The following is an 18,311-nucleotide window of genomic DNA, read 5'->3' on the forward strand; positions in this document are numbered from 1 at the left end:
TCACATTATACCAAAAGATGTTAAACAATGGTACTTGTTGTTACCCTGCTGCCTGAGTGGCGTATCCATCTTTAACATATGTATGTGGGCTGGCGATATAACATCGACATAAGCATGTTGCTATATACGTGAAATAATCTTTAATGCAACATTGAAATCCATTTTACCTCCCTTTTATTCAGTAGTCATCAAGTCTACTTATGTACGCTAATACCACTAGAAGTCTAGTTATGTACGCTAATACCACTAGAACGGTGTAAATGTTTTGAACCTTTGCAAACCTTAACTATGAATCCATAATTTGGCCCAAACTAAACAATATTTACATATTGTATTCATGTATATTCCTTGTGAGCACAAGATCCCAAGCAAGAGAGTAAATCTATGCAAGATGACATTCCACTACACCAGTATTGTTCTCATATTCTACACACAAAAAGTTCAGATCACCTGATTCTTTAATATTACTATCAGGTGATCCTTAACCTGTTTTATGACCAGTTTATGTTCTTGTTGTATGGATAAGTCTATCCTAAAACTGGGGGCACGGCTGCAATACTGTTAAAAGTGGTGTTAAACCCAACTAACTCACTCACTCACTATCCTAAAACTTGCAAAGGATAGAAAGTATCTATGGCTCTTGATTGAAAATATGCATTTTTCCTACATTTTGCTTTTATTTTTGTTACATTTTTAAAATTCTTTTTTAATGAAATTTAACTCACAATATAGCTTATTTTGTCCTGCCTTGTGTCATATTGACCATGAAATCTGTGAAACAAGAATATAAACTGGTGTGATCTATAGTAGATATTAATACAGATATTGATATGGTTGTTACTGAACAGGGAGTTAATATGGACCAAATAGTGATTCACAATTCTGGACCAAAGATTAAAGTGATTCTCAATTGTGTGTTAGATTAAATATATTTTCATTTCTCTGATTTTTTTGCTGTTATTGACCGAAATTATTCTGTTGACAAAATAATGGAAATTTCTTGATCTTTGAATATCAGCATGATTCTATATTAATGAAACTGGAAACAGAATATCTATCTCAAGCCTTATATATATCCTCGTACATGTATGTTGATGGTTACGAGGTTGTGGGACTTATTGTCTGTTACAGTGTGGTTGTGAAACATGATTTTAATAAAGAACAAGATCTTTAAATGTGATTATCTCATCTGTTTGTTGCAGACTTCGTGGGGAAGCACTAAGTTTGTTTGATGGAAACATATAAGTTGTAGCAGAATCATGAGGGGTATATGGGGTTTTATGCATTCCTTGTTTAAGGTTTTATGCCAAAAGCCGGAGGCGGGTGGTATAAAGCCTAACGCAGGACGCAAAAAAAACCATGTACCCCGAGTGAGGCTTGTGGCATAAAACCTAACGAGGAACGCATAAAACCCCCTGTACCCCTCGTGACCCTGCTGCAATGAATTTATCTTACCAACATGTTTTAATGTGACATTGTAAAAGAATAAACAAAAATTCAAACTTGTTAGAAAACAGCTGTTCGATTGAGCTGAGTTTAACTTGTGCTATGTCACATTAATTCCATTGACTCAGAAAAACATGCATCTTTTTGCTTTGAAGCCGGGCATAAGGGATTTATTTTGTCTCTCAGAAATCCATGTGCAGTCTCTATTGCTCGTGGCGGGGTGTAGGAGATTTATTTCCCTGCTTAGAAATTTATTACCCTCCAAGGCGGGTTACACAGTATTTTATCAAGATCACGTGGACCAATCAGATCTCATCATTCTGACATGGAGGTATGATAAGAGGAATTATCTATTTGGCTGACAATAATTTTGAGTTACTATATTCCTCGAAATGTGTGTTTTGATCTGAAATGTTTCATTTCCTAAATATCATCCCACAGGAAGACCCTAGGAAACCAGCATGTGTGTGTTATCAATGCTGCCTTCAACAATATTCCAGTGAGAGCAGGGGTGGTGGGGTAGAATTTTCTGGTCAAGCTGAAGGTCCAGGTTCAATTGCCCACATGGGTACAATGTGTGAAGCCCATTTCTGGTGTCCCCAGCTGATGTTGCTCAAATATTGCTGAAAGTGGTGTAAAACTATACTCACTCACTCTGGCAAGAGCACAGCAGATTAGAAGGGGACAGTGGGCCAGGGTGGTTCTGTCATCTAAGGTTCTGTGCATATATGGCATTCCTTATGTGTGTCAGAAACCTGTGATCGTTGGTTTGAATCCCAGATTCGCCTGATTATATTTCTAGGTTTGTCAGCACCATACCCGTGCTTGTGGGTTTCATGAAAGTGGTGAAAGACCTGCATCACTATAACTGAAATACATTTCATTTGGTGTTAAACCAAACACACTGGCAGTTGACACCACATTGCAGACTTTGTGCCCGCAGCATGAATTTCGGACATCAGTGGGATCAGCCAATACTCAAGTTCCTGCGGTCATCTTCAGAGAGGCCAGAATGCAGCTGCATGTGTCACCACCACACCAAGACGTTCTCAGCACCTAACACTGGTGCTGAGACAACTCCCCTGACTGCCTACAGTGTGGAACAGAGGACTTGCTCCACCATACTGTCTCCAACCTACTCCCTCACTCCACTCACCAGTTTATGTGAAGGAGTTTCTCAAAGCATTGCAGTCATTATTATCAGAAAATCACAGCAACTTTCTGTGCCCAAGGTCATTGTCAGCTGCAGATTTAAGCTTTGGAACTCAATCTCTGGAGACCTCAAATGTGCCCAAACAGCTGAATATTTCTGCAGTCTTCTTGAAACTTCTGTATTAAATCTGTCCTATATTGTTTCCCATGTCAAGTGCTGCTGAGCAGATTTTCAGGCCAGACTAAGTTTAACTTGGTTTACAAATCTGCTAATTCATAGAAATTGAAATGTGAAAAATTTAATAAAACTAAAGGCATTGAGTGTTATTCCACCAACCATAAATAAGTAAACAAACCCTTTTACTGTTGCTATCAACACAATACAGAAATTATTTAAAATACTATAATCAAATCATGTTGAAAATTTAGGATAAAAATTTCCACCCCTGCTTTTTTTAGAAAAAGTTTAATAATATTTAGAGGAAATAAGAAAACCCTCCATATTTTTTCAACCTATAGACCAGAATCTTAGGCCCAAAAATCTGTAGCCCCCAAAATAAGTCTGACCATATTATACTGTATATGGTAAGCTGGAACCACTGGGTTACCACACCACCTCTGGAGAACCAGTAAAATTGCCAGGGTAGTTTCTGCAATGGGTATCAGGTGGACATAATGGTGGATGGAATGTCTACCCACTTGTCTCAACATGAGGATTCTGAGGTAGAACTCATGTTTTGTCACCCAGGGCAGTTTAGATCCCCAGCACCCAATGCTATCTCGACATGGGGATTTCAGGGCAGACTAAATCCCCAGCACCCAATGCTGTCTCAACATGGGGATTTCAGGGCAGACTAAATCCCCAGCACCCAATGCTATCTCGACATTGGGATTTCAGGGCAGACTAAATCCCCGGCACCCAATGCTGTCTCAACATGGGGATTTCAGGGCAGACTAAATCCCCAGCACCCAATGCTATCTCGACATGGGGATTTCAGGGCAGACTAAATCCCCAGCACCCAATGCTATCTCGACATGGGGATTTCAGGGCAGACTAAATCCCCAGCACCCAATGCTATCTCGACATGGGGATTCCGGGGCAGACTCAATCCCCAGCACCTAATGCTATCTCGACATGAGGATTTCAGAGCACACTAAATCCCCAGCACCCAATGCTTGTCTCAACATGAGGATGCCAGGGTAGTCCCCAGCACCTAATGCTATCTCAACATGAGGATGCCAGGGTAGTCCCCAGCACCTAATGCTATCTCAACATGAGGATGCCAGGGTAGTCCCCAGCACCCAATGCTATCTCGACATGAGGATTTCAGGGCAGTCCCCAGCACCCAAAGCTATCTCGACATGAGGATGCCAGGGTAGTCCCCAGCACCCAATGCTTGTCTCAACATGAGGATGCCAGGGTAGTCCCCAGCACCCAATGCTATCTTGACATGGGGATTTCGTAAGAGTCATCCAAGATAGGAATGTATTGCCTTGGTGAACATACCCCGACTCACTGTCCTGATGTTATCAATCACTGGTTTGTCTGGCCCCAATAACAGTCCATCATGTTATAGCTGTCTTTTAAGTCTAGGTCACATCTATGTCTGCAGTATGACTGACAAAACAACAGTGAAATAAAAGATGAAGGTCAGGCAACTTTATTTACTTATCACAGTATTTGAGGCACGAACCTTTATTCACATACGTCTTACATAATTGCAAGTATCACAGAGACAAAGATGAATGCATTGCACAGCAGAACAAGAAAAACAGGGTTAGAAACATATATATATATAGATACACTAAAGTCCATCTATCCCTAAAACGAATGAACATCGGTCAATGAAGGATAACTCACAAGTACCAGTGGAAATTCTCTACAAATAATGTACAAGCAAGCAAAGCTGGTGAGTATAGAATTTGTAACAAATGTCTAGTTATGAGTGTGTTATCTGACTTAAATACATCCAAGTAACAAAATACTGCATAATCAGATTTAAAATACTGCCTGAAAATTATAATAAGTACAACAAACATATGTGGCATGGGCATTTCATGTAGTGCATTCATAATACATGAGAATCTTTAACTTGATGCTTCGATATCTGTGCTGCATTTGATCTAGCCTGTATATTCATACCGCACATGATTAGGCTTAAAAAAATAAAGGAATTGGTTCTCAGGCAATGACTTTTGAAAATATAGTGCTTGCTTTTGCTTGTTCAAACTAGTATGTAACCATATAAACAGTTGTGTACCATCAACCTAGGAAAGGGCCTTCCTACATAGGCAAGTTTACAAACTCCTATTGCCACCATGACCATAACGTGAGATGCACAGTAAAGGGAAGTAACTGTGTAAGTTTTTGGGAAAATGGAAATAAAAACAAAACGTGCGGGTGACTTTATGATGATGCGGGTGGTGCCTGAGAACCAAGACTATTATTTCTTTTAGCCTTAGAAACAATGCAGGGGCTTAAAATGTGCATTGCAGAAAGTAGGTCAGTAAACTGTCCATTCGTTACTGATAATCTACAGTTTAAACAATAGGGTGACATAGGTTGTATTTTAAATGCAGAAAGATGGTATGTGGTCAGAAACATATGTATAGATACACTAAAGTCCAGTCCCTCCTCCATGGATGAACAGATCTACATTGGTCAATGAAGAAGAATGATGGCAGGTGCTTGTAGGTGATCTAATCTACATCTGGGTGACAAGCGATGAGTCCACAGAAAGATGTGAATCAGGATCCTTGCATCTTCAGCACTGAGATTACTTTAGTGCACTCTCTACTTCAACAGTATTATAAGTTACACCTGTATCATGGAGGGATTCAAACCCATGCCTTCTGGATCCTATCACAGCTAAACTGGACCAGCTGGCCACTTGGGCCCCTTTGATATAAGAGTATTTCGGGCGAGTTCATAGGGTAGGGTGCTGATGTCATCATTTACAGATTATTTACATTGAATATTGATTTGGTTGCCGTAGCTACAGCATCACATGGTGTGTTCCACACAGAGAGGGTCTTGCACGATGCGCTGGTGGATCTCGATGAAGAGCGGTATGTACGTCACAAAGTCCATGAAGTCAAACATCCCCTTTCCCTCACGGTTGAACTTGCTCAGGACCTGTCACATTCCAAGAAATTGCTGTCAGAACTCAGAGATGTAAAATACATGGAACCCAATGTACCTATTGGCTGTAGTATTGTGAATATGTGTCACTAGTGAGTGAGTTTTACGCCGCTTTTAGTACTATCCCAGCAATATCACGGCGGGGGGACACCAGAAATGGGCTTCACACATTGTACCCATGTGGGGAATTGAACCTGGGTCTTCGGGGTGATGAGTGAATGCTTTAACCACCAGGCTTCCCCACCTGGTCACTAGTAGGTAAACATTAACATCAATATGTACCTACAGACTACAGTATATAAAACATATTTCTGGCTATTACATACCCATTAGTGGCCATAACTCAGCCAGAATGTAATGACGTTTCAAATCATTTTGTCCCCATTATTTATACTTAAAAGAAATGAATATCAAGGCAGACAGCAACTTTTGTTTTATAGCTATCTTTGTTGACGTGCAAACCATTGACTCTATAGGTGAGCTACAGTACATTGAATACAGTAGTGGTATGCTTACATAGCTGATGTGTTCTGGCCTCAGACCTCCAGCAGTCAGCTCCAGTGCCAGGGTGGAGGCAGGAGCTCCCCCAGCAGGAGTACTGATGTCATCATCCTTCAGCAGGCTGAACAACTCCTGCAATATCGCAGGCAGTTGTTGGTGAGTGAGTGAGTGAGTGAGTGAGTGAGCGATGTGAACGTTACTGTTTAGAGCAACATCGCAAGAAGTTGGTGGTGAGTGAGTGGGTGGGTGAGTGAGTGACTGAGCGGTGTGGATGTTAGTGTTTAGAGCAACATCGCAAGCAGTTGGTGGTGAGTGAGTGAGTGAGCGAACGTTACTGTTTAGAGCAACATAGCAAGCAGTTGGTGGTGAGTGAGTGAGTGAGAGAGCGTTGTGGACGTTAGTGTTAAGAGCAACATTGCAAGCAGTTGGTGGTGAGTGAGTGAGTGGGTGAGTGAGTGAGTGAGCGGTGTGGACGTTAGTGTTTAGAGCAACATCACAAGCAGTTGGTGAGTGAGTGAGTGGGTGAGTGAGTGAGTGAGCAGTATGGATGTTAGTGTTTAGAGCAACATCACAAGCAGTTGGTGAGTGAGTGGGTGAGTGAGTGAGTGAGCGGTATGGATGTTAGTGTTTAGAGCAACATCGCAAGCAGTTGGTGAGTGAGTGAGTGGGTGAGTGAGTGAGTGAGCGGTATGGACGTTAGTGTTTAGAGCAACATCGCAAGCAGTTGGTGAGTGAGTGAGTGGGTGAGTGAGTGAGTGAGCGGTGTGGACATTAGTGTTTAGAGCAACATCACAAGCAGTTGGTTGTGAGTGAGTGAGTGAGTGAGTGAGCGGTGTGGATGTTAGTGTTTAGAGCAACATCGCAAGCAGTAGGTGAGTGGGTGAGTGAGTGAGTGAGCAGTATGGATGTTAGTGTTTAGAGCAACATCACAAGCAGTTGGTGAGTGAGTGAGTGAGTGAGTGAGTGAGTGAGTGAGTGAGTGAGTGGTGTGTGTTTAGAGCAACAGTACATCCAAGCTGGATACTGCTTGCACTGATCTCATTTATGATCACTTCCAATTAACTAATGCTTAAGACAATTCATAGCCCTGAAAACCTTTAGATTTGAAGATTGTTAACTAAACGACTTTAAATTGGATGGTTGGAGTTTAAGAAGGCCTCGTTCTGAATTCCAGATATTCACTGTCATCTTTTCTTTCTGATCTGATCGTATGTCACAGAAGCGGGAAAGTTGAATCAAGAGATTAATGAAAAATTGATCATGTTAAATGACAGCATCATGTACCAAGTGTTATATACGATGTATCCTTAAGACTCTTTACATATACCAGTATTATGAGACCACCTCCGTGGTCTAGCGGTAGAGCTTCCACCCCGAGAGAGGGAGGTCCAGGGTTTGATCCCCAGCCGTGCCATACCAAAAGACATTGAAGTATGCTACTTGTTGATACCCTGTCTGGCGCTCATAATTAAGGGGCTAAAACAAGGACTGGTCGGCTCGGAGTCAGTATACTGTGTCTGAGTGGGGTATTCATGTTCAACTGCGGCATGGTATCTCAGTCGGCTTGCGATATAAATCAGCATCAGTCCGGACTAGTACAAGCAGCCACACACACGTACATGCACGTCACTATATGTGGGTAAGAGCATTAATCTTAGACTCGACGTTAAACCCCATTTCATCCCACCTCACCTTACATATATTATGTTGTGTCACTCAATCATGCAAAGAGTGTGGCAAAATACACAAGCCACCTGGGCTACCATTTCATTTCCTTTTACAGGTCTTTACACACATCTACTAGCCTCGGACAACCATAATAGCATGTTGACCCAGCCATGTTGAATTTGCCGTGGTTTTTGTTCCCTTGAAAGTGAGTTCAAGTGACTTGTTTCCACACATAATTCATTATTCACTTGTTACGTTTGTAGGCCAATGCATTAGAGATAATACCTTGCACTTTTCCATCTTGACGTCCAGGGCATTGTAGTCAAATTTGTTGAGCAGGTTCCTCAATACCGGACTGAAAGAGGGACAACAATATCCTGTAGTTGTTTGGACCTTTTGGTGGTGGGTGTGTGAATACTGAACTATCATGACACTATCTCAGTCATATAATGGTTTACAGAAGAAGCCTGGCAAGATTCATGTGTCTAGCACAATTCAGAAACTTACACAAGGGTATGGTCTTGACAGACCGAGGCTATGAATCAGGGTGAATGGGCTTTGGAACCCATAACTAGTGGATTGTAGCAACTAGGGGACATAACTCTACATTGCTAAAGTCCTGGCAAGAGCACTGTGTAGTGCAAAACTGATTTGCACACACATAAATATATTATCAATTGACAAAATATAGCTGAAGTATTTGTCAGGCCACTGGTGCAAAACTGATTTGTACACACATAAAGATATTATCAAATGACAAAAGTTGCAAGCAGAACTCACTCCATCTGTGTGACCTTCTCTGACAGCGCTGCTATCACCGAAAACAAGCGGAAATTTATCTTGGACCTCCCAGGCAAGTCCAGAATCTGAATACAATAATCAATGCAAGCCATTAGTCACACATCACCTTTGTCATCATATAATCTACATAAAAAAAATACATCTAATGCTGAAATATGAAATCATTGTTCTTTGCCCCAAACAACAAAGTACTAAAACCTCACAATGTCTTATTTATTTTTTTATGATTCTATTCTTTAGCCAAATGTACTGGACATACTTGTAGTTAGCAAGGTGCCTAGTGCACAGATCTGATTTGTAGCTGATACACTGACTTTTCTTTAAACTATTATTTGAGCTAATACTTTGCAAACATCAAAGTAGATTCTTGTTGTGAATGATTTAATAGTGGTAGTTTATTTGCCATGGACCAAAATACACTTAAAGATGGTACTTGTTGTTACCCTGTCTGGCATTCAGCATCAAGGGGATAAAACAAGGACTGAATTTCTTCCTTGGCCGAAATCCAAGTGCTACAAATTCTTGAAACATTTTTATTGTAACTAAGGTCTATCCTAGACACATTGTTGAAACATTATGTGAGTGAGTGGGTGAGTTTAATGTCGCTGTATACAGTGATACCGTGGCGTGTCAGCTGAAGTGATGCAGGTTTCAGATGTTTATACGGTTTGGGAGAAACCCATGGATGTGATAACAAACGTTAAAATGTTTTGATGCCATGATCATAGGTTTCTGGCATGCCAAAGGGATGGAACCCTTCACAGTGAATTGTAGCACCTTAGACAATTGGGCCACCCGAGCCCCTGAAGTGTATGAACTGTATGCAGCTGTATGAACCTACGAAGTAGAGGTACTTGAACTCCTGGTCTGTCAGCAGGTGGTTGTTGATCTGCTGCAGGGCCTCTTCCACCAGCTCCAGGTTCATCTCGTAGTCCTGGCAACACCCACAGGGAACAGAGTCATGGAAGGTTGGTTGGTTGGTTTGTTGTTTAACGCCGCACTCAGCAATATTCCAGCTATATGATGGCGGTCTGTAAATAATCGAGTCTGGACCAGACAATCCAGTGATTAATATCATGAACATCGATCCACGCAATTGGGATCGATGACATGCATCAACCAAGTCAGCGAGCCTGACCACCCGATCCTGTTTGTCGCCTTTTACGACAAGCACAGTCACTTTTTACCGCAAGCATAGGTTGCTGAAGACCTATTCTACCCTGGAGTCTTCACGGGTCGAGTCATGGAAGGGGGAAAGACAGACAGAGGGGGTCAAGGAAGCTGTTCGAGTGGGCGTTTTATGTAAAAAGAAATTTCTCGTTTATTTTACATACACATAGAAAGGTCCATCTTCCCTTTGCTTTAGTTTTACAACCAGGCTACAGGCCTGGCTCAGACAAACCAGTAATCAGTTGAGTGAGTGACCACCGTTTAACACCCCTTTAATAGGATAAAACATAACACTTGTACATCATCACCATGTCACTGAAGAGGTCCATATTCAGATTTTCATTCAGTGCATAAATAAAACAGAAAAAAAAGATAAAAAATATACTTTCAGATTTTTAAACAGTTATGCATAATTTCGCTCTCGTCAAGTCATATGTATCATTAGAAAGATTCATGAAATACACAACCTACCGGGTCTGGATGGAGCTTATTGTATAGCTGACTCTGCTGTCTACGGAATCCTGATGACCTCTGGTTGTCTGCCTGGCTGGTGAAGAACACTTCATTACTGAGGATGTCCAGGAGGAGCTTCTCACCTGGGGACACAGGTGAATGTGGATTTATTGCAGGAGGGGATGCAGAGTATCACTGGAGGGGATGCACACTTATAGGTGGAGAGAATGCATAGTAATCACTGGAGGGGATGCAGGGAGATATACAGGACTGTCAGTAGTTTACCCTAGTTTACAATGTGATACAGAGGCAGTGCCTACCTTCCAGCTGCTGAAGGCGGTTGTGGACATCATGGATCTTCTCCCTGGTCCTCTCCCCCTCCAGGTTCAGCTGACGGACCTCCGGATCAGAACTCAACTGGACACAAAACACCACACTGCATCAGCAGGTTTATCATCTTACAGCAGCAGCAGGTTTGTTATCTTACAGTAGCAGCAGGTTTATCATCTTACAGCAGCAGGTGTATCATCTGACAGTAGCAGCAGCTTTGTTATCTTACCAATCTCATTAAAATCAGATCTAAGTTCACGCTGCCGCCAGACAAAGATCTGAGGACACCCCATTATGTGTCACGTCAGAACGACCTTTCGCGAACTTTGACCGACCACTGAAATGACTAACAAGAAGTTGATATCAGCCAATTAGAAAGCAGCTTTCTCGAGCTATACGGCACTGGTTTCAACCTGGCGACTTCCATTTCAGACTACACTTGACACTGTTCTCGATTAAAATTTTGAAAACAGTAGCAGCAGATTTATTATCCCACAGTAGCAGCAGGTTTATCATCCTACAGTAGCAGCAGGTTTATCATCCTACAGTAGCAGCAGATTTATTATCCTACAGTAGCAGCAGATTTATCATCCTACATTTGCAGCAGGTTTATCATCCTACAGTAGCAGCAGATTTTTTTATCCTACAGTAGCAGCAGATTTATCATCCTACATTTGCAGCAGGTTTATCATCCTACAGTAGCAGCAGATTTATCATCCTACATTTGCAGCAGGTTTATCATCCTACAGTAGCAACAGATTTATCATCCTACATTTGCAGCAGGTTTATCATCCTACAGTAGCAGCAGATTTATTATCCTACAGTAGCAGCAGATTTGTTATCCTACAGTAGCAGCAGATTTATAATCCTACAGTAGCAGCAGGTTTGTTATCCTACAGTAGCAGCAGCTTTATTATCCTACAGGAGCAGCAGGTTTATTATCCTACAGTAGCAGCAGGTTTATAATATTACGGTAGCAGCCGGATTAAACTCATACAGTAGCAACAGATTATTTTTATCCTACAGATTATGTGTATTTGACTCTTGAATATAGTTCTGGGAAATAATGACAAGATGTCCCTAACTTCTAAAGAAGTTGACATCCATGAATTCTCTTCCTTATGTAAATCATCAGTTTGCCAGGTATTTGGCCAACCTGTCTTACACACCACACATGAGAGAACTTGCTAACTATTGTGATTTGTATTGGACCGCGCAGTTGGTGTATCATCCCAACCTAGACTGTTTATGTGCATGTTTTGTAACGTTTCACTCAAAACTAACAACAGAGTACCGGTAACATTGTACATTTCCTACATCTATTTCTCCAGTGAGTGCCTGTCAGAACATACAAGAAACAAGCAGCACGCACCATAGTGAGCTGGGCATCAGTCAGTCTCTCCACAATCACCTCATCCGGAATTGGTTCCCCTCGGCGCCGCGGTGTTACCATCTCCATCTCCTTGTCTTTTTTAGATTTCTATAGGCAAGATGTGCAGTTCAATTATAAGTTACCCCTTCTAATTGGTTTACAGGTCTGTCAGCGATCAAACTTAAATCACAATGAAATGATTATTATTCTTTGAGTGATCTTGTTATGGTATTGTTTATGGTGAAATATAAATAAGAAATATAGAACAAAAAGTTGTTTTAAAAGAAAAAAAAAGGCAAAGAGTTACTTCCCTTCTATCTACATTCTTTAAAGGTTAATTCACTAAAAGACTTAAAATGAGACTTTCCTCAAAATACTAATTATATTTGTCTTGTGAAATTTTTGGTAATTGTATCTGTTAATCAATTCACTATAATATAAGTTAATGACTTACTACAGCCTTCAAAATTTGACTTATTAAAGACCAGCCCAGGGGACTAGTGGAAACAATATTTCACTGATCCTGCTTGAACGAGACAAAACTGTTTGCTGTGTATACAGACAGTTTTTTTCCAGCTATTTCAGTGGCAAAACTGAAGCAATTAGAACTGGTTCAGACCTATAGCCCTAGAATGCTGCCAGTCTATATGCTCCAGTGGGTAGTAGTCTGGAGCTCAGGCAATGGAGAAAAGTGAGTGAGTGAGTTTGGTTTTATGCCGCTTTTAGCAATATTCCAGCAATATCAAGGCGGGGGACACCAGAAATGGGCTTCACACATTGTACCCATGTCGGAAATCGAACCTGGGTCCTCGATGTGACGAGCGAAATTGACACAGTTGCTGCCCATGTTGCCACCTCCACCAAAAGCACTCCAACCCATCTGCCCGGAGCCGAATCCTCCTCCTCATTGGACTTTTAATTATCTTCAGCACAATTTAGTAGTCTTGAGCTAGAGGACTAGCATGGATTTTGAAGGCTGTTATGTCAGTGTTATCATTATTTTAGTGGGTCAGCTGGCAATGCTTACCTTCCCTTTCTTCCCCTTCTTCTTGTCTGGGGGTATGTAATCGTGGGCACACACGTCTGGGAGCAGGGTCCTGGTGCTCTCCGCCAGCGTCGACACTCGCCGCACTGCACAAGCATGGATCAACAGATTCTGTGATGTAAGACTGACATAGGGTACAGTACTAGACTTGATTAATGATTTTACATGGCTGAAGTTGGGTTCTGTAAATTTCAAACAGCCTTTTCCAGCAAACAATTTTTTCAACATGGTTTCTGAAATAACAAAATGTAAATTCACAAACTAGCACTAGCAGTTCACATTCCTGTCATAATTTAGGCATGGAATAATATAATCCTGAAAAAGTCCCTGTTTATCTAAAATACTTTCAGGCATGAAACAACAGCATTCTTACAGGTGTTGGAAACCTTTTAGGGGTCAAACTTCATTGCAATCTCTTAAATAAAAAATAGTCTATATAATAAAGACATATCAGGAAAATAGAGCAAGTAAATGTTGTTTTACTCCACAGTTAGCAATATATAAACTAGTCTAAGAGAGCAGGACTAATGAACCAAGCTGTTAGGAACAATGACACAGCAGGAGTGAGTGAGTGAGTGAGTATGGTTTTACGCCGCTTTTAGCAATATTCCAGCAATATCACGGCGGGGACACCAGAAAATGGGCTTCACACATTGTACCCATGTCGGGATTCGAACCCGGGTCTTCGGTGTGACGAGCGAACGCTTTAACTACTAGGCTACCCGACCGCCCTGACGCAGCAGGAAGTGATCACAAGGTGTCACTTTCATATTGCAAAGGCATATTATTCCATGCTGTAGTTGTGGTTACACTGACTGTCTAATTGCGTGAGCTGAGTCTCCAGTCCCCTGGCCTTCTCCTGCAGAGTCTCCAGCGTGTACACAATCTTCTCGCGGTACTCCTCGGGGGCATTCTGTCCCTGCACAATGTTCAACACACAACTTCATTCCAAACATTTCCTCAACCCTCCAACATAGCATTGTTGTTGAGTATGGTTTTACGCCGCTTTTAACAATATTCCAGCAATATCACGGCGGGGGACACAAGAAATGGGCTTCACACATTGTACCCATGTCGGGAACTGAACCCGGGTCTTCAGCGTGATGAGCAAACGCTTTAACCACCCCCCAACATAGCAAAATAGCGGTCAACATTTTTTAGCCTTCCTTTATTTGAAAATATATGTCTTTAACATGTCTTAGCTTGTAAAAACAGTTAGTAGCACTTTATGCTTTCTCTATGATATTCTAATACAATCTAGTTAACTTTAGGTTTGGTACAGACAAATTTGGATCATAATCAGGACCAAGTCTGAACCAGAAAAATCAGTGATTGATTAGAAGCAACAATCAATGCCACCAGGGTACAGTGGCACGCAATTAACCAAGTCACAGAGCCTGACCTGACCTGATCCATTTAGTCATCTCTTACAACAAGCTTAGGTTGATGGGGACCTATTCTAACCTCAAATCCCCATGGGGCCCAGATAGCTGATGAACACAACATGGCACACAAGTCACAAGCTGTCCACTGACCGATGACCACTGACCTACTATCATCAACCAATTTGTAGGCCCGTGACCACAGGTTTGGTGCAGACAAACCAAGATCAATCGGAGTGAATCTGAGATTCTTTAAGATAAGCAGATCCTGGCAGTTAAGGGCCATAACTCTTGACTACAGGTTCTGTTTTCCCCTGACAGGAAGGTATCACTAAACTCACGATGCTGCTTGTGATGCCCTGTCTGTGGTTGATGAGCAGCATGTCCCGTGCCAGCTTCAGTTCATGTTCAGACAAACCCTCCTCCTCCGACTTCTTTGAAGACTTCTTGCCCTTGGTCTTGACCTTGTCCTTGTCCTTGTCCTTGACCCCCTCTGTGACCTCTCTTTCCACTGGTTCACTTGCTGCTTGCAGGAGCTCATACCTTGGTGTCTGGTCGGTTACCATGTTCTCAAAGATGACCTCATAGAATGGCAGGCGGTTGGGACTGGTGAGAAACATAGGGATATACTTTAAAAGATGCAAGACCAGATTCCAATTTTTTGTGGAACAACAAATTCCATAATATGAGGTGCTTTACACCACCCTGAGCAAATATATCAGATGTTCAACCAGACAGAAACAAACTCTGTAGGAAGAATTTCTCATAAAGATAATGCAGCAAATATCCTGCCATGTACCCGTCTGTGTAAGAAGGGTAATGTATGACACACTGAAACATCCTCAGAGCAGTGATGAGGGTGGTGTACTTGGCAAGGAATTAAATATACTTTGCAGTCAATAATCAGTCCAATTCAAATTGAGTGTTTTTACAGATCATATGAGACATTTATTGGTATGATATTGCACACAATTTTACGGGCTTTTTTCTCTTTTAAATAGCCATGGTCCTTGATCGCAAGACCAGTCCTGATGAGGAGTATGAAAGAGGGAAATACATGCTTCATGAAGTGTTAGTTATGAACATACTTGATAATGCAGTATTTGGCAAGGAAGTCAAGTGGATCACTGACTTCCTGAAGTGCACCAGCCGACATTGGGGCTTCAGCGGGCCGTGACTTTTTACGATAGTGCATCTTGGGCCTGAAAGACAGAGTGAGTCACATTTAACAGTTTTGGCTATACACATGTACAATGTCATTTGCTGTATTTATTGCTAGAAATCAAAATATATTTTACCCTATTACACAAAGAATGCATGCCCAGAAACTCCATCTACTGGAATAAAGATATTATTTGGTCCTAATGAACTAGAAATTGATTCGATTAACCAGGAATTTGTTCACAACCATAGGTCAGTGTTTGAGACAGTCGGGCAGGTGGCCCATAAGTGTTGCCTGCCCATCTTCAAAGTTACCTGCCTGCATTTAGACTATAAATATTCAAACATATTGAGTTGAAATACAAGTTGAAATGATGTGAACAATTACCAGAGTTATAATAAAACTGAATATGTAAGTAGTTTTAAAATTATCTGCCAGACAGTCTGGCAGGTGTAGGAAGTTTCATGCAGCCTGACATGGCAGGCGGCCAGGCAGCTATTTCGGATACTGATCCAGGTGTCTGAATAGTCAGGCTATATGTTTTGTTCTGCAGCTGAAGGCTCTGAAAAATCTTGTGTTGCTGTTTTTTAGACATGGGGCAAGATACACGCGGACATTTCAAAGGTAAAGGATTGTTGAATGGGAAAAATGAATATGGTTGCTTTAATGTTGTGCAGCACTCACAGTTTTCTGACTTTCGGGGCAGCTTTCCTCTTCTTCGGGGGAGCCTTCATCTCAGGGGGTCCCTCGACGAAGAACCTCTGAGCCTTAGACGTTTTTCCCTCCTGCAGGGGCAAATATGAGAGATCGAGTGAGAATTGAGGAGTCACAGTGATCCGCTCTTATGCTAAAGTCCAAGTTTTTCACCTTGGTGAAACAAGAATGGACACACAAAGGATCATAATGGGGCAAATGCAGGATGTGATCCACAATCAGCAGATCCTGTCAACTAGAGGCTTCAAAGGATCAAAGTACATGTCATGTGACATCACAGTGACAAACCTCAAAGATCCTTTCCCCCATGTTTTTCTTGTTTCAAAATAACCAAAAGAAAAAAGTAAGGTTTTGGCAAAAATGCTTGCATTGAGGAGATGTTATTTGTGAAAAGTGGTCTGTGGTTGGAGGAACAAATAAGGTAAAAAGGATGGAGCATATCTTAGAGAGAATGTTGCCATGGAAAACAGATGGGAACAATCTGGATGAAGCAGGAAATAGAGGATAAACTGGTGTATATGGTGGTATTTGTTTTGCCATGTGTTACCCTTCCTAATGAGTATAGACCTGTGAAGATCCGGGTAGAGAATAGGTCCTCAGCAACCCTTGCTTGCTGTAAGAGGCGACTATGCTTGTTGTAAGAGGCGAATAACAGGATTGGGTGGTCAGGCACGCTGACTTGGTTGATGCATGTAATCGTATCTCAATTGCATTGATCGATGCTCATGTCAATCACTGGATTGTCTGGTCCAGACATGATTATTTACAGACTGCTATCATTTAGCTGGCATATTGCTGAGTGTGGCATTAAACAACAAACAAACGTAATGTGTTGCTAGGACAGGAATTTCACCTTTTGCTCCTGTCTATACTGGGGGAGATCTGGCATGCTGGTGGTGGGGACGTACTCCTCCTGAGGTGGTGGGGTCAATGTCCTCTCCCTGCTGGGGGGTATAGGGCTCCAATCATCCACAGATTTGGTCTCCTCAGGCTCGGGGGTTACCTCAGGGGAAGACTGAAAGTTTATCATTCGTCATTAGAAGTCCAGAAATATACATTACACAAAGATTCTACATGGACCAGAATCCAATTATCACATCTGAGATTAAAGTACCCTAAATTATCTGAAAAGTATAAAATCCTGACATCAGCATACTTTATAGATGACATTTTATGAAGTACAGAACAAGCTAGGGCATGAAGCTTCCTAAATATATCTTGAAGTATTGAAATTACAAGAATTGTACATATTAAGGTGCTTTGGGGTTCTTTATAGACCAAAACCAAACTTAAAAACGTTCTTACAATGATTTCTTTCTCAGAAACCCTTAGTACCAGTTTATACAGATGACTGCACAGTAGAACATGGATATAACAAGCTATAAGGGACCGGAGAAATCAGTTGGTTGTAAACGTAGTTTGTTCTACATGTAGTTCTTTTTACATGTTTTCACTCGAAACATCACCAACTTGGATTGCACCCGAGAAATAAAACAAAACACTCAAGTTGTTACTTAGCGATAACTCTATTAAGCAAACCATTCAACTCACATGTCACAACATTGATAGATGCATTGTGTTAAGCATGTGATTATGATCATCTGGAAGACTACAAAGTTGAACAAGCAATTTTTACAAGTATTATAGCCTATTGCACATGCATGACATGAAGGTTTCATAATGAATACACTTTCATTACTCCAGCCACATTTCACAGGGGAATTTAGTTCCCCCGGAACATTATTAACAAGGCCCAATTTATTGCTCACATATACAGGTATAGAAGAAAATATATTCTCAGTTTGCTCTACACGTCACCAAATAGTGTTACCGTATTCAACGTAATAAGCGCCCCGCTCTAATAAGAGCCCATGGAGATATTTGTTAATATATTGGCTTGTGATCAATCCCAATTAGCACCCCTTCCAATTGATCAATGTACACAAGACTTATTTATTCGTGTAAAGTACGCA

General features: G+C 41.4%; 1 protein-coding gene across 2 annotated transcripts in view; it reads right to left on the minus strand.

Annotated features, from left to right (window-relative positions):
* Positions 1-4,243: 4,243 nt before the first annotated feature.
* LOC124131614 overlaps positions 4,244-18,311 on the minus strand; it is a 73,846-nt gene continuing 59,778 nt past the window's right edge. For both annotated transcript variants that reach the window (XM_048391996.1, XM_046494993.2), the window contains exons 16-29: positions 17,192-17,353; positions 16,309-16,409; positions 15,551-15,664; positions 14,804-15,068; positions 13,897-13,999; positions 13,063-13,166; positions 12,036-12,143; positions 10,654-10,750; positions 10,352-10,476; positions 9,552-9,644; positions 8,690-8,775; positions 8,195-8,264; positions 6,257-6,373; positions 4,244-5,734 (exon numbers count right to left, since the gene is read on the minus strand). In XM_048391996.1, coding sequence (XP_048247953.1) covers positions 5,603-5,734; positions 6,257-6,373; positions 8,195-8,264; positions 8,690-8,775; positions 9,552-9,644; positions 10,352-10,476; positions 10,654-10,750; positions 12,036-12,143; positions 13,063-13,166; positions 13,897-13,999; positions 14,804-15,068; positions 15,551-15,664; positions 16,309-16,409; positions 17,192-17,353 — 1,677 coding nt within the window. In that variant the 3' untranslated portion in view covers positions 4,244-5,602. The remainder of the gene's footprint in view (positions 5,735-6,256; positions 6,374-8,194; positions 8,265-8,689; positions 8,776-9,551; positions 9,645-10,351; positions 10,477-10,653; positions 10,751-12,035; positions 12,144-13,062; positions 13,167-13,896; positions 14,000-14,803; positions 15,069-15,550; positions 15,665-16,308; positions 16,410-17,191; positions 17,354-18,311) is intronic.

Source organism: Haliotis rufescens, unplaced genomic scaffold, assembly GCF_023055435.1.
Source record: "Haliotis rufescens isolate VD_foot unplaced genomic scaffold, xgHalRufe1.0.p SCAF_104, whole genome shotgun sequence".
Lineage (NCBI taxonomy): Eukaryota > Metazoa > Mollusca > Gastropoda > Lepetellida > Haliotidae > Haliotis > Haliotis rufescens.